This window comes from Paramormyrops kingsleyae, unplaced genomic scaffold (genome assembly GCF_048594095.1).
Source record: "Paramormyrops kingsleyae isolate MSU_618 unplaced genomic scaffold, PKINGS_0.4 ups218, whole genome shotgun sequence".
NCBI lineage: Eukaryota > Metazoa > Chordata > Actinopteri > Osteoglossiformes > Mormyridae > Paramormyrops > Paramormyrops kingsleyae.
The window spans coordinates 5191-21133 of NW_027326156.1; the positions used below are offsets into that span (position 1 = coordinate 5191).

The 15943-nt window shown below is 40.6% G+C and overlaps 2 protein-coding genes across 8 annotated transcripts; one reads left to right on the plus strand and one right to left on the minus strand.

Moving 5' to 3' along the window:
* Nucleotides 1-215: 215 nt before the first annotated feature.
* Nucleotides 216-6565, minus strand: LOC140587403 (uncharacterized). Of its 7 annotated transcripts, none has more exons than XM_072708669.1 (10): nucleotides 6519-6547; nucleotides 6376-6417; nucleotides 6216-6287; nucleotides 3723-3774; nucleotides 3620-3649; nucleotides 3452-3533; nucleotides 3140-3254; nucleotides 1869-1930; nucleotides 651-725; nucleotides 216-569 (listed from the first exon to the last, which is right to left on the minus strand). In XM_072708669.1, exons 3-10 carry the CDS (start codon nucleotides 6268-6270, stop codon nucleotides 435-437), a joined length of 606 nt encoding a protein of 201 aa, XP_072564770.1. In that variant the 5' UTR covers nucleotides 6271-6287; nucleotides 6376-6417; nucleotides 6519-6547; the 3' UTR covers nucleotides 216-434. The 7 variants fall into 7 exon arrangements, 6 of the variants coding, with proteins under 6 accessions (XP_072564770.1, XP_072564769.1, XP_072564768.1 ...); XM_072708668.1 differs by having other exon boundaries at nucleotides 3723-3777; nucleotides 6519-6541; XR_011989111.1 differs by adding an exon at nucleotides 1187-1243 and having other exon boundaries at nucleotides 538-569; nucleotides 3723-3777; nucleotides 6376-6565.
* A 5521-nt stretch (nucleotides 6566-12086) lies between these two features.
* LOC140587402 (uncharacterized) lies at nucleotides 12087-14039 on the plus strand. Its single transcript, XM_072708664.1, has 2 exons — nucleotides 12087-12250; nucleotides 12806-14039. Exons 1-2 carry the CDS (start codon nucleotides 12129-12131, stop codon nucleotides 13992-13994), a joined length of 1311 nt encoding a protein of 436 aa, XP_072564765.1. The 5' UTR covers nucleotides 12087-12128; the 3' UTR covers nucleotides 13995-14039.
* The last annotated feature ends 1904 nt before the right edge of the window (nucleotides 14040-15943 follow it).

Genomic DNA, 15943 nt, shown 5'->3' on the forward strand with positions numbered 1-15943 from the left:
CAGTTGTGTTCATGTGAAAAAGGTATGTTAAAATTTCCTTGCTTTAAGTGTTCTTTAAGTAATAAATGGACGCATAGCTGTCTTTTTTACGGATCCAAAAAAATGAGACAATCCGTGACTCAAAATCTGAAAAACATAAGCTTTGTGATCCGTTGGACCCTTAATATACATACACACAATTTTCTACCAGTTCTATTTTAAGGATACCTCCCCAATTGGATATGCAAAGCATAAATAAGACTTTATTATATCAATAACATTTAAAAAATTAATCTGAGGAAGAAAGAGGCAAAACAGCACATATTCCAGACCAAGGAGTATAGTAGTTTACAAGAATACTGAAAGATTGGCTTTGAATAATGGTACAACATAGCACAGTATAATAGATATGCTGTGCTGAAGCTTACGGATTAAGTAAAGATACAATCTGGCTGTTATATGTCCTGCAGCAGAGCTTCGGCATCCTCCAGGGCCCTCTCCATCGTCTCCACTTCCAGAGAAAAGCCCTTCCTCTCCTCACAGTGCTGCTCTTGGCTGCTCTTAAGCACCCTCATTGTCTCCTGCACCTGCTGCAATAGTTACATTGTAAAAACTGCCTCCCACAAATCATTGCCGATGCAACAACAGAATAGACCACAGTGTTCACCAACCTGCAGCTGCTGTCTGTGTCCCGAGGCCAATTTCCCAAAAGTCTTCAGCTCTCCAAGCAGATCCGCTGCAGCATTCTTTAAGGTGGCGGTGGTGGGGGAAATAGTCAATCATAATCAGTCACATACAATGAGACTGCAATTAAAGTCATTGACTGGCCTGCACATACAGATTCTGCAATACAGAATTTAAACAGACCATTCCAGCAGGCCAAAATTAAGCTATACATTTTCATATATATTTTTACAATCCCTCACATTTGCACGTTCCATTTAAATCTGAATCCCCACCCCCCAAGAAGTGAGACATGAAAAGGCTGCAACTCTACAATACAGTATTTGTATAAACTAATGTAAGCTTCAAAGTTTACAAGCAGTGTCCAGGTTATGAAGGACATCTTCTCTCAGTTAAATTTATAGGTACACTACCAGTCAAAAGTTTCACAGTGAGATTTACTACATTTGAATGTTACTCACTTAACATTTACTAAAATACACTCAATATTCTTTGCCAGCAAATAAATTTACAGTATGTTCACCATTTGGGGGGCAGTGTGTGGCTCAGTGCTTGTAAGCCATCAGCACGTCTGCGGGTCCTTGAGGGAGGGAGGTGTAAAAAGAAAATTTCCCCATGGGGATCAATAAAGTATCGATTATTATTATTATTTATTATTTTAGCAAGAAAATATCATCTTTGATTAGCAGTTATAACAGAGAGAAAATTTGAGGTGTTCTTTCTACAAGGGACATTAAATACTGCTCATGGGATGAAACAGTTAAATGTAAGAGGTAAAGGACAGTGTAGAATTTGACTATGCCAGCACCACACAACCTGTTAATTGGATGTCAGACATACATTCTTACACACTCTTTCCATATTATAAAGGAAACTTGTTTTGACATATTTTCATTTCTCTCTCTTCACTCAACTTTCCAGTGCTTAACACTAAAAAATCTGCAGTTCATGAAATAAATGGAACAGGGGGGATAAACCTGTGGCATACAAAAACTTTTGACTGGTAGTGCAAGTTAACGAGCGTCAGAAAGAAGTGTGTGTATTCATTATTATGAATCAATGTATTTAACCTGAATTTTTAATTTAATAGGCTTTGTGATCCCAGTGACTCCCTGTATTTGTGTAGAAAAACAGATTGAAGCCATGCATGGGTCACAAACAATAGCTTGGATTTAGAAAACCTAATTACTTTATGAAGGGCTCACCATGACATCCTTCTGCTGTTCTTCATTCTGTTTTGTCATTTCTGCAACTCTCTGACCCAAAACTGAAAGAAAAACATTACAGCTGTGACAGTACTGTGAGAAAGCCAACTGATATTTAACTTTTACAACTCCTTATCCTACAGGGACAGCAGGATTCACTCATGAAATTTCCTTTGAGAAAACACCCAGCTCAAACGGAACATTTCAAGGTAAAGCTGATCTATGTCAATAATGCTCTATGCTGTACACAGTAATTCACCATTCATTTAAATACACTACAAACATCATTAAAGTGCAAGTCCAAAGTTCAAGTGAATCACCTGGATCAGTGGTTCCCAAACTGGGGGGCGCGCCCCCCTAAGGGGGCGCAGAGGTATTGCGTGGGAGGCGCACCAATGGGATAGCCTCAGGGGCATGTGCCACCTTAAAATAATCTCTTCACAAACTGGACGATTAACCAAATAAAGCAGCGCAACATTACAGTAACTAACAATAAATAAACCATTAACTTACGTGTACTATTAGAGCATTTATGTCATTTATTTAAACTTTATTTTACCAGGTAAATTAACTGAAAACCAGTTCTCACTGCTTTACGTGATATTCGGGAGAAATAGCAGATAACGCATTGGAACTTCCTGGGATACAAACATCACGTTCTTCAGCCAATAAGGGCAAAGTTGTGTCGTCACGGAGGCTGTTCCAGTTTGTTCAGCCGGCTGAGAGGTGCTGTACAATCTGTCTTAAGTCGTCTTGCTCTTGCAAGGTTTTTGTACCATAAGACATGGTGACGCGTGACGACGTTTTGCAGCGCCGGTTAAAAAATCTAACCACATCATGAAAAACGAGGTTTAAAATTTTCTACATGAAGTGCAGGGAGACTATCAATTAATGGGTATGATTTAGTGTTGTTTTGTGCTATAGTATAGGCTGAAACCTGCAGTTATCATTAAAAACAAAATGCGGTAATCGTAAGACAAACTTTAATTTGTGTACGCCAATGAATATTAACATGAATGTTAAATCTGCATTAGCATAATTTCAAGCTTATGCTGGACTTTTATTTTTAATTAATTGCTCTTTTTTCTCCCACAGTGGTGAAATTGCACCATTTGTATTTTGTAATTGCATTTGTTTAGCTCAATTAGAAAAGGGAGTTGTATTTGAAATAAAAGTTTTAATCTGAACCTGTGTAGTTTGAATGGGGGGGCTCAATAATGTTCCTATCTAGAAAAGGGGGGCCCTGCAGAGAAAGTTTGGGGACCACTGACCTGGATCAACATTCCCAGCAAGCAGCAGCAGACAGCAACTGTCGAGCTGCTTCCGGATCTCCCTGTTCTCCTGATGAAGGGCTGTGCACTGCTGTTCTAATTGGATCACCTGCTCCTGCATTTAAAAACACACATCACAGACAACCTATTCCAGAAAGCATGCATACAATATCTATAGCTTAACCATTTACCAAAAACAGGCAGAAACAGCAAAACATAACTGCCAAAATACACACGATGCAGTGACACAAAATCCACCTTTTACCCCAACCATTCAAACGGAACGAATTAATCGAGTAAAGGATTGCTAACCTTCGACTGCGAGAAGATTCTTGTAAGCTCTTCATTACTTGCTTGCAAAGCAAGATTCTGCTCATGCAGCTCTGTATCACAGCTATGCAAAGAAAGAGAGGTTTACTCAAGGAACATTCAACGTACCCCCCAAAGTCTACATAGATGTTCACTGGAATGAAGGCCTACCCTCTGGGGACCCTCATGGCAGGCTTTTTCCTGTAAATACAAGAACTTCAGGTGTTATGAATTTCATTTTATAACAACAGACCAATGGACACACAACACCCACCTTGAAAGAACGTTTTGAATTTTCCTTTGTTTTGAAGCTTGAACGGCAACTTCTGCTTCAGAGAAGAAAAAAAAGTCAGCTGGTGTAGCAGTTGCTTGAATTCTGTCGAACCCACTTTTCAAAACATCCACACGTCTAAACAGGTATTATATAAACAGATTAAGATCGCATAGTTCTTTTTATACTGCAACTGAAAACCTATGGTTTGAAACGAATATATAATACAAGCTAAAAAATGGAAAAAAAATCTTTCTGCTAGTCTTAGCTGAACAAAATATTGTAACGCCGGCGGGGCGCATGTCCCAGCATTGTTATCGTTAATGGTCATATTCCTTATTGTCGCGCGCGCGTTTGCCAGTGTCTTGCGTGTACCCTACCCTGTCCGATCCTCATGTGCAATTAGCTTCCGTAAATCTCCCACCGTGTGTGTGTATGTGTGTGTGTGTGTGTATCTTAGAGTTCAGCGTCTGACAACCCTGTGTTTGTCCTGTATTTTCGGTGCTCGTTGGGTGCCCGTTGTTACAAATTACAAAAGTAATTTGTCAAACTATAGGCCAATCAGTCTAACTTGTATAACTGGTAAAGTTATGGAGGCTATAATCAAAGAGAAAATGGTAGATTACCTGGACTCAAATAACATTTTGAGGGATAGCCAGCATGGATTTAGGAGAGGTAGATCCTGTTTAACAAATCTGTTGGAGTTTTTTGAGGAAGCTACTCAGGAAGTTGATGATAAGAAGGCCTATGATGTCATCTATTTAGATTTCCAAAAGGCTTTTGATGTTGTTCCCCACAAGAGGCTCTCACTTAAACTCAAAGCGACAGGTATTTTAGGAACTGTAGCGACTTGGATTGATAACTGGTTAACGGATAGGAAGCAGCGAGTAGTTATAAGAGGCTCGATGTCACAGTGGGCCTGCGTTCATAGTGGGGTACCGCAGGGTTCAATTTTAGGACCACTTTTGTTCCTAATTTACATAAATGATATAGACACCAATATATACAGTAAACTGGTGAAATTTGCAGATGACACCAAGGTGGGTGGTGTAGCAGATACTGAACTAGCGGCTCAGCAGCTACAGCGGGATCTTAATTTAATTAGTGACTGGGCTGACACCTGGCAGATGAAATTTAACATAGACAAATGTAAGGTACTCCATGTAGGGAGCAGAAATATAAAGTACAGGTATTTTATGGGACCTACTGAAATAAAGGTAGCTGATTATGAGAAAGACCTTGGTGTGTATGTTGATGCTTCCATGTCTCATTCTCGCCAGTGTGGGGAAGCAATAAAAAAGGCCAATAGGATGTTGGGGTACATCTCCAGGTGTGTGGAGTTTAAGTCAAGGGAGGTAATGCTAAGATTATACAATTCCTTGGTGAGACCTCACCTAGAATATTGTGTACAGGTTTGGTCACCATATCTTAAAAAGGACATAGCGGCCTTAGAAAAGGTGCAGCGTAGGGCCACAAGAATGATTCCTGGTCTTAGAGGAATGTCATACGAGGAAAGGTTATTTGAGCTAAATCTGTTCAGCCTCAAGCAAAGGAGACTGAGGGGGGACATGATCCAGGTCTATAAGATTCTAACAGGTTTGGATGCTGTTCAACCGAATAGTTACTTCAGCATTAGTTCAAATACAAGAACTCGTGGCCATAGGTGGAAATTAGCGGGAGAACATTTCAAACTGGATTTAAGGAAGCACTTCTTTACACAGCGTGTAGTCAGAGTATGGAATAGTCTTCCTGATAACGTAGTGCAAGCTGAATCCTTGGGTTCCTTTAAATCAGAGCTAGATAAGATTTTAACAACTCTGAGCTATTAGTTAAGTTCTCCCCAAGCGAGCTCGATGGGCCGAATGGCCTCCTCTCGTTTGTATAGTTCTTATGTTCTTATGTTACGGAATTCTGTTAATCTCAGAATTCTGAGTATAGGAAAAAAAAGTCAGAATTCTGACATTAAAGTCAGAATTCAAATAATATTTTCATGGTGGCCCTAATCCTCTTCCGTACGTTGTAGTCCTTCTCAGGACTACCAATAAAGAGCGTGTTCTCCCTGGCAAGCGAGTCTGTTTCTCTGCTCCCGCGATGCCTCGGTTCGCCCTTCGCCACAATATTTACACTGGTTATACCGACAGGACACATGTACAAATGAAAACATTCTAACATCTGAATATAACAGGGTCTAATAGCATATCGTCAGTAGTTCCCGACTCATACATAAACTGGGTAAACCGCGTTATACTCCACCGCAGTATTTTTGATTAGACAGTAACAAATTACTGGACACATCTACAAATTTAAAAGCAGAAGAATCGGGGGGGGGGGGGGATTATTTGTAGATTACCGAAAACAGCTGTCTTCCTATAACATGGTTTACACATTGACATTTCTATTTTTGTCAGTTCAGATCAGGTTATTTTGCCATCTTAAGTGTGTAAATAATACAGCCCAAACGCAATCGCAAAGCTGACCATTTAGTGATTTACTTACGATTTGCAGCGTTTCCACTACGGTTGTCCACATGCACCGGAATTTTTGAAGCCATTTGCGCTGCACTACTCGCTATTAGTCAAAAGAAAATAGTTATTAATCAATTAGTACATACGGAACTTGCTGATTAACTTCATATGAATAATAAAATGATACCTACTGTTTAAAACACTGAAATGCAGCGTGGCAAGAAACGCACGATCTATGTAACAGCAAAACCCCAGAGAAACTAGCTTTATAATGAAAAATATATATATAATGAATAATATTAACATGCGAAATTCGATATCGCTACTGACTAACCTTAACTGTTACAACAACAATGCCCGCGCTTGAAATTTTAAATTCTTATTCGCTTACCCTGCGCCCCGCATATAAGCCATTGATATTATGTCGCCCTCTATTGGATAGGAGGCTATAGCCTAAAACATCGTTGCAATGAATGTTGATCTCATAAGGAATTGCGGAGTCATGGATATAAAGCAACATCAAGAGAAGCAGACAAGGATGAGCAAAAGCAAGTCTTAAAATATAACGATATATTTCTACGCAAAGAGCCAACCGCAACATTCTCATTGATTTGCCATTTGTTTCCGAAACACAGTAATAAATAGCAAAAATAAATAAATAAATAAACAGCTACAAAAAAGTCCGGTGCTGTTTGCGCGTGTAATTACACATATATTTTCCACTAATTAAATTAAAATTTATATTTATTTATTTCCTTAATTTTTAGGAGGTTGTCTTCGTATATTGTGTACTTTTAAAATCTGTTTAAAAATTTGTTTACTGTTTTATATCACTAAATCTGTAGCAAAGAGTGAGTGACGTTTAGGGTAAGGTTTTAGCATTTACTTGTCAATTGCTCTCATTCTGTTCAAGGTGTCACATATCATCATGACCATGATCATCAAGACACTTACCCAATAAACCAATATTAAAAATTAATGGAAACAAACATTAGGGGTCCAGCTCTTGTAAAGTCAAAGAATCCTTATTGTTGTATCAGCTTTGTGGTAGATAGATAGATATATATATAGATAGATAGATAGATAGATAGATAGATAGATAGATAGATAGATAGACTATATTGCCAAAAATATTGGGACACTTGCCTTTACACACACATGAAATTTAATGACATCCCATTCTTAATGCATGCAGCTATAACAGCTTCAACTCTTATGGGAAGGCTGTCCACAAGGTTTAGGAGTGTGTTTATGGGAATTTTTGACCATTCTTCCAGAACATAATTTATGCAGTCAGGCACTGATGTTGGACGAGAAGGCCTGGCTCGCAGTCTCCGCTTTAATTCATCCCAAAGGTGTCCTGTCGGGTTGAGGTCAGGGCTCTGTGCAGGCCAGTCAAGTTCCTCCACACCAGATTTGTTCATGGTCCTTATGGACCTTGCTTTGTGTACTGGTGCACAGTCATGTTGGAATAGGAAGGGGTCATTCCCAAACAGTTACCACAAAGTTGGGAACATGAAATTATCCAAAATGGCTTTGATTGCTGCAGCATTAAGAGTTCCTTTCACTGGAACTAAGGGGCCAAGCCCAACCCCTGAAAACAACCCCACACCATAATCCCCCCTCCACCAAACTTTACAGTTGGTATAATGCAGTCAGGCAAATACCATTCTCCTGACAATTGTCAAACCCAAACTCATCCATGGGACTGCCAGTCAGAGAAGCGTGATTTGCCACTCCAAAGAACGTTTCCACTGCTCTAGAATCCAGTTACGATGTGCTCTACACCACTGCATCTGACACTTTACATTGCACTTGGTGATGTAAGGCTTGGATGAAGCTGCTCAGCCATGGAAACCCATTCCATGAAGTTCTCTATGCACTGTTCTTGAGCTAATCTGAAGGCCACATGTAGTTTGGAGGTCTGTAGCTATTGATTCTGCAGACAGCTGGCGACTTCTGCACACTGTGCGCCTCAGCATACCTTGTCCCCAGTCTGTCGTTTACCACTTTGTGGCTGAGTTGCTGTTGTTCCCAATTGCATCCACTTTGTTATAATACCACTATCAGTTGACCGTGGAATATTTAGTAGCGAGGAAATTTCACAAATGGATTTATTGGTACAGGTGGCTGTCATGGATAGCACTGAGGAACCCCCTTCGTCGTGTCAGCCACGCCCCTCCGGGGGTTCCGATCGATAGGGCTTCCCCGAGGTGTTCGCGTCCTGTCAACCAGTTGTTCTGGTCGTACCGGTTGCTCCCGTTCCAGACACTCATCTCCCAGCTGTGTCTTGTTTTCCCCGGTTTCGGTGTCACTATATCAGGCAACTCAGTTCTCTGATCAGTGCAAGATCTTCATGGTTTGCCCTGAGTTCGAGCGTTTTTTCCGGTGTGTGTTTCCCTGTGTTCTGACCTCTGCTACATCTCCTAAACTCCGAGTTTCTGCCTGCCCCCTTTCTGGACCGACGCCAATCGCCCGACCACTGCCTGGACCCTTGACTGTGTTTTTCGCCTCTGCCTCTTTCTGGACCGACGCCGATTGCCCGACGCCTGCCTGGATTCCCGACCGTGTTTTTCGCCTCTCCCTCGTCTGTACCGAAGCCGATCATCCTGCCTCCCCGCCTGAGTTTCAGCCACGCTCTCGGGCTTTGCCCTGGGTACTTCTGACCTTCCTAAGGAAAGAAGTACATAAACAATCAGGACTTACAGCTTGCCACGTCAGTGTCCGTCTTCTTGCCTTCACAACAGGTGGCATCCTATCATGGTACCAAGCTTGAATTCACTGAGCTCCTGAGAGCGACCCATTTTTATCTTTGCAAATGTGAGAACAGCTCGTTGAAATGAGGGATGACTGTAGTACAAAAAAGCTCTTCAATGACAGGCCCGTGGATAGTTCTTGGTGCAGCTAAGAAGCATCCATATGCTATCATCTCAGTCAGAGCAGTTACAATATTGCTCCCCTTTTCTACTACCTAGTTGTGTGAGCTCAGCTTTTCAAGCCTTTCGCTCTCAAAACAAAAACAAAGAGAAACTGAGAGCCAAGGATGAGGAGCTGTGGATTTGCCTCTCATCAGTACCGGCCAGAATCCCTTCATTATATGCAACCAAGGAACAACTACTCCCTGAGTATGGGAGCCATCAGACTGACCAGAGCAAAAGTAGGTATACCCACCTACAGAGACCTGGCCACTCCCCGGTCTGCGTACCTCAGAGAGTGCTGCCACCGAAACGCGGAGTTTACGAAGCCCTGATCCCCAACAGGCCTGACCCTATTAGCTCTCCGATGGCTTTAACTTATCCAGGGATGGGGCTCCTGAAGGCCTTCCTGCGGGCGGCTGCAGCAGAGCTACCCCCGGAGAGAGCAGAAGAGTATCGTTCTTGTTTAAATCGAGCAGTTGTGAATTGTTTTACAGTGGCTGGAGTGCCAATCACACCACCAAGCCCCAAAATAAATTGTTTCACTGCAAGTTGGAGGACTGCTTGCAGGGCCAGATGCAGTTTAGCATAATACTCAGGTGTGTAATATAAAATAATTAATAACACTGGTATACAGTGATTTTGGTGGCAACGATATCTGAACGGTTTTGTATTAAGTTTATGGTGCTTGTGAAAAGGGTACTTTTTTTTTCCTTTTCACTGGATTCAATTCCCTTATTTATATGGTTTGTTTATGAAATATAATTGTTTTGTATTTTCTTTATCTAGGGGAGTTTGCTGTGTATGTGGTGGTTGGTTGTGCTGCTGCTGGGAAGGCAGGGAAGTCAGCTGCTCATTAGGGAGAGTGAAGACAGGTTTGGGTGCTGCTTACTTGAGTTATACTAGGGGGGGGAAGAATATCAAAGATTACCAGTTAGTAATTATGTAGCCCTTATGAGACTGCAGCCAAATGCAGAGGCATGGTGGGAGGTCAAACATAGCTGCCATGGCTTGTTTGGTTTGGTATGAGTTAATTTTGTGTTTTATCTTTGCACAGCTCACCCCATGCTTACCTGAACAGGTGGTAGGTTCCAGTTAGGTGAGGTGGTAAAGGTGAAGGCCAGGAGAGAGAAGGGGGGGCAGCTTGCTGTGAGGCTGTGATTTTAAACCTGTGTTTGGTTTTCTTTAGTGTAGATGGTTTTCCCGGGAGACTGTTTTTTTTGGGCTATTGTTTCGTTATTATTTTTGTTAATAAACCTTACAACCTTCTGCACCTATTCCTGCTAATTGGACTATTTTTTCCCCAACATCCTTTTTAACGGGGTTGGTGTGCCAAAACCATCCCATTTCCCTTTAGTTCCCTTCCTTTAATGGAGGGCCGGCGGACAGTGCTGATTAAGAATATGACTTTGGTTTTGCCAGATTGGCTCTCATTTCGGAGATATTAATTAACACAACATGTGTGAAAAGCATTCAGAATTGCAAGAATATTATTATTTTAGTTACAACTAGTATGTAAACAGTCTAACATCATACAAAAAAGAAATGTAAAATATCTAACGGTGACAGGAAAAAGTTATGTGTCATGCCCCGATCATCCGCTCCTCTCGTGTGCCACGCCCCCTCGTTAACCTCATGTGGAATCCCAGTGTTTTACAGCTGTTTCTGATTGTTGTCATTAGTTCATTGTATTTAGTCCGCGTTTCCGTTTGTTTCCCGAGTCCGGTCATTGATATATTGACGTATTGATGTGTAGTCGTTCTGTGTTTTCGCCTTCATTCCTATAATTATTATCCTGCCTATTTGTCTGCGCTCCAAGCGCTCACGTGACGTAACATTATGTATGATTTGATTAAATAATACAATATTAATTAGTTATGAATTGTTATTAATGTCAATGGTTCAGAAAAAAAGTACTGTGGCTGGTTGAAAGACGACTAATGTGTAGAAGCGCGATGCGACCTTTGTTAAAAAAAAAAAAAAAAAAAAGTCATCAAACTGGCAACAATGAGCTTTAATGCCTTCGACTCGCATATCAGGGGAGAGAAGCACAAGCGTTTTCTCAAGTCAGACAACTGTCCCCATTCAGTTGTTTGCCAGTCCTGCAAGTACAACCCCTATGGATAGGCCTACACCCGCTTTGGTAGTGTCTCTGGATCCCACGACAAGCAATGCCTTCGGTACATTCTCCTCAACCAACACACTGAAAGCAGAAGTGCTATGGGCTTTGCAAACAGTTAGCCAACATCACTCCTATACATCCAATGATGACATTCACACTGTAGTGAGCAATGTGCTGGGACACAGTTAGTAATTGTAGGAAGTTGTGGCCTACATACCCTTCACAACTCATTGAAGTTTTCATGGCCCTATCATGAGCATTCAACCATTTCTGTTCTCATGATGCCCCTCCTTTGGAAAGACTTGGCAGAATTGATCTGAGTAAATATTCACCACCACAGTAACAACAGCAATGAATGAACATGCAAACATGCACATGTGAACTTAACTCTAATTTTATTTTCACTCTCCTTCAACGCTTCATCATTCATTTCATTACCTGTTAAAGAGTCAAAAGACAGACCAAAAGCTATTGCATTTGTTATCACACACAAGTCGCATTGGGGAATGCATTATTTTCATGGATGTCCATTATCTCAAAATCTAGAACCAATTCAGCAAAAGTAATGTGATTTTTGAATTCAGTACCCTCAAAATACCCTAAAACCATTCAAAAAACCTTGACAACTGATTTTTTTTTTTATGTAGACCTGTGTAATTTGTCAAATATTTTGTCCCTCTCCTGCCTCCATCTTATAAGGCTTGCCCCGTTCCCACCCGCAAAGGATAAATCTGTTTTGTTTGACTTATTTTCAGGTAAAGAATAAAGAAAAACCTGTAGCCTTTCAAAATAGGCAATGTTCAACATTTAATAGTTAAAGCAGGCTAGTCTTACATATCCGCTTGTTTAGTCGTGACGTCACCAAACTGTTTCCGGGTCCAAAGTCACAAAGGCGCTCTTGTTTAATATGCCGCAGTGCTGTGTCCCGTGCTGTTTAAACAGATCAGAATTAAAAAAAACATGTCAGTTGTCATTTTACCGCTTTCCCTGTGACGAGAAAGAGAAGAGGAGATGGCTGCGACTGATAAGGTAAGTTACAATTCTTAAATATACGACGCCAGCGGGTGCCAATATTAGCTGCTAACCTAGCTAACGTTACGTTAGCACTCTCCGGTAAACGTATCCCTGATACGGGGTAACTGGGTTTTGTAGGGTGTTTCTTGCAGTTATTTTTCAATGGTTCGTTCACGATTCATTACGTTCTATCGAAAAACCAGTTAAAAACCTTAGCTTGTTTTATACTTTATGCTTTATCTTAACTGGGTAGCACAGAAAATGACAACCGAAACATGATAGGGGATTCATAGCAGGAAGCATTATGGAAAACCCAATATCTATGCCAACCAGCTAGAATTAGCAAATCAGAGGTTAGCTAACGTAAGCTCATAAGAGTATTGTTATTATGCATCATATACATTACTGCACAACCTATTTAAATTAGTTTAGCATTACTGTACACTTCATATTTTTAACCATTGTACTATATATAGTTTTAGTACTGTGACTGTTTCATAGTAAGCACTGTAGAGAACTTAAATACTAATCATGATTTTCCTGTTTCGTTTTTTTTTTTTTTTTTTAAAGGCGTGAGAACTTCACTCCAAACTGCAACTCTAGAGTGTGCAGTTGGCATTTCCCGGATGGCAAAGCTGCTGGGCCAACGCGATTTGCATGGAATGAACAGAAGAATTTCAAAGTCCCTGACCAGTTCAGGCATATGCGTAAAAAGAAACCAATGGTTCCTGCAGGTGGTGAGGATGCAGGAACAGATCAAGGACAGACCCCCGGCACTTCAAAAACTCTTACAGTTCTTGAAATAGAGAATGACATGCTTCGAGAAGAGAATGAGAGACTAAAAAAACTATTGGAAAAACAGAAGCAAACTTTTTCCTTCAGTCAAATTTCCTCTGATTCTGACAAAGTACAGTATTTCATTGGATTGCCCGATGCTGCCACTGTCCTGTTTTTGGAAGCACTTCTTACCAAATTTGAGCTACAGTATCATTCTGATTGGACTGTCCAAAGTATTCTTCTAGTTGATCAATTGCTCCTTGCTTTAATGAAGCTGAAACTTAATTGTGGCCACGTAGACCTTGCAACAAGGTTTAATTGCAGCACTGCAACTGTCAGCAACATCTTCACCACCATCGTTTCTGCGCTGTATGACATTTTGTATGTCGGTATGTTTGAGAACAACATCCCCTCCACTGCCAAGAATCAAACATCACTGCCAGACTGCTTCAAGCCTTTTCCCAACTGTAGGATAGTGCTTGACTGCACTGAGGTTGCAGTCTCAAACACAGAAAGGCTTGACACACAAAGTCATTTGTACAGTCAGTACAAAGGACGGACAACACTGAAGGCTTTAATTGGTGTTGCTCCAAATGTAGTGATTACCTTTGCCAGTAACCTGTATGGTGGGAGTGCCTCAGACAAGGCAATAACAGCTGACTGTGGAATTCTCCAACATCTACAGCCAGGTGATATGGTTGTGGCAGACAAGGGCTTTACGATTCGTGACATTTTGCCAGAAGGAGTGTCACTGAACATCCCGTCTTTCCTTGTCAATGGACAGTTCACACAAGAGGAAGTGAACAACAACAGACTCATCTCACGTGCGAGGATACATGTGGAACGTTCCATTCAGAGACTCAAGCTGTATTCCATTTTGGACCACATCCCATACCAGTTCAAAAAAAATATTAACAAGATACTTAAAGTGTGTGTATGTCTTACAAATTTACAAACACCCATTCTCCGTGAAATTGAATGAATTATCTGACTGACAGTACGTGAATAAAACTTTATTAAAAAGTAATGCCAGGTTACTGTTGATTTTTATATCCAGAAACAGTACAACAAGCAATTTTTTTGGAAATCAAACTTTGTTTCAATTAGAATAGTTGATACATGGGGGTATTTACAAGTGCATATATTAAAGTTACATCTCTGACAGAATGCTTGGTAGGAAATAGTCTTTATAAAATATTTCCAGTGTGTCAATGTTAACAGCCCACATTGGGTCTTTGAGCACTGGCAGGATGAGAAGGTCAAGAGGAGTCCACACAAGTAAGTGACAACTGTTGGCTTTTGTCAGGTAGATGTTGCCCTGGATCTGATGCCAGTAGTCATGACTTTGTTTTAGTGTTAGGGAACCAGACACTTCATCCAATGCCAGAAAGAAGTCCCTGCTCTCAGCAGCCTGCAGGATTGTCTTGGTTCTGGCTGACTATGGACACTTGACCTCAATAATACAGTCACCAGATACTGTCCCATCTGGAGATCCCCCAAGCAGGCCACTGTCAGACAGGAAAAGTCCGCTCTCCTGGATCACAACACCAGTGTGCTCTGTATTGCTGCTTTGCCCTTGGTTCATGAAGGATTCCCCAGTCACATGCCTTGATAATTGGTAAACCAGTTTAGGGCTGCAACTAATGATTATTTTGATAATCGATTAATCTGTCGATTACTTTTTCGATTAATCGGATTGGGGGGGGGGGCAAAAAAACAATTTGATTTCCAGCAATTTTTAATAACCCAGTCTGTCTTTGTACAAAAGTTGTTTCCAGCAACTCACATAAAAAACAAATGTATGCTACATTAAGAGTATACAAAAAAAAATAATAATTTGTAGCAGCTGAATCAACGTAATGAAATACACAAAATCTTGTTTTATAAAGTGCAACCAGCATGGTGCTTTAGATAATGTATTCAGTACTCCAGTTTTTTAATGTAAAAGCACAGACTACCGCTGCTGCTACTAAGAATATTATTAAATAATTGTCTAATGTTATTTCATGTTGATACACATATATGACAGGGGGAGAGAGCACGCCAGCGAGTCTGTCTGCATTTATTACGGACAAATAAAGTAAACATTTATTGCGAAGAAAAAGCCTTTTCCGCATGATCTTACGCTAAAAATTACTGAGCAACGCAAATAAGACGATTGGTGCCCGTGAACGGCAGGCGGCAAATTTTGTTTTAAAACGTGTCCGGTTGTTTCAGCATACTACAGTGATGAACTGTAAATAAGATAAATAATATAAGGCTATTTAGTTTGTTTAATAAAAGGACAAGATATAAACCTGTTCTATCGGAAAGGTAGCCTTAAATGACTTCTGTTGCGATCTGGAGCTATATAGAAAATGAAATTAAATAAAATTAACTTGGGGCGCCCACCTAATAGAATGGTAGGGTAAACACGTTGTGGTATACTGTATGTAGCCGCATTTCTAGCCCCATAATAGCTGATTGTGTTGACAACCACGACTTCCCCTGCGTTCATTTAAACACATGTGCGTGTGTGAAGGGACGGGGCGGGCAACGCGGCCGGCAGTAACGCCATTGGTTGCCGTTATTAGTTATCCAATCCGACAGTAAACGGCTCATTAATAAGAATATTCTAAGAGTTATGGTCTCGAAATAAAATCCCGAGTCCTTGACAAGAACGAGTACAAATACGGCTGCTTCAAAGACAAGATCGAGACCTTCAAAAACTGGTCTTGAGTACTACAACATTTGATATTACTATAAATTTCTATCGTGAAGAAATGAAGCAGTGGTGTAGTGGTAACAAGAAATTTAAGGTGGGTAAACTATATGCACAGCAGTAAAAACGGTGGGTAACTATATCATTAACATTAGTGATCTTAAAAAAGGTGAGTAAAAGCTGTTTTGTAAATTTAAAAGGTGCGTAAATGGCGTTTATGTGCATTTACT

Coding starts and splice junctions, on each gene's coding strand:
- LOC140587402 (XM_072708664.1), top strand. CDS start 12,129: ATGCCGCAGTGCTGTGTCCCGTGCTGTTTAAACAGATCAGAATTAAAA. Junction 12,251..12,805: donor AGATGGCTGCGACTGATAAG/GTAAGTTACAAT, acceptor TTTTTTTTAAAG/GCGTGAGAACTTCACTCCAA.
- LOC140587403 (XM_072708665.1), bottom strand. CDS start 6,490: ATGTTAATATTATTCATTATATATATATTTTTCATTATAAAGCTAGTT. Junction 726..1,868: donor AACAGCAGAAGGATGTCATG/GTGAGCCCTTCA, acceptor GCCACCTTAAAG/AATGCTGCAGCGGATCTGCT. Junction 570..650: donor GACACAGACAGCAGCTGCAG/GTTGGTGAACAC, acceptor TAACTATTGCAG/CAGGTGCAGGAGACAATGAG.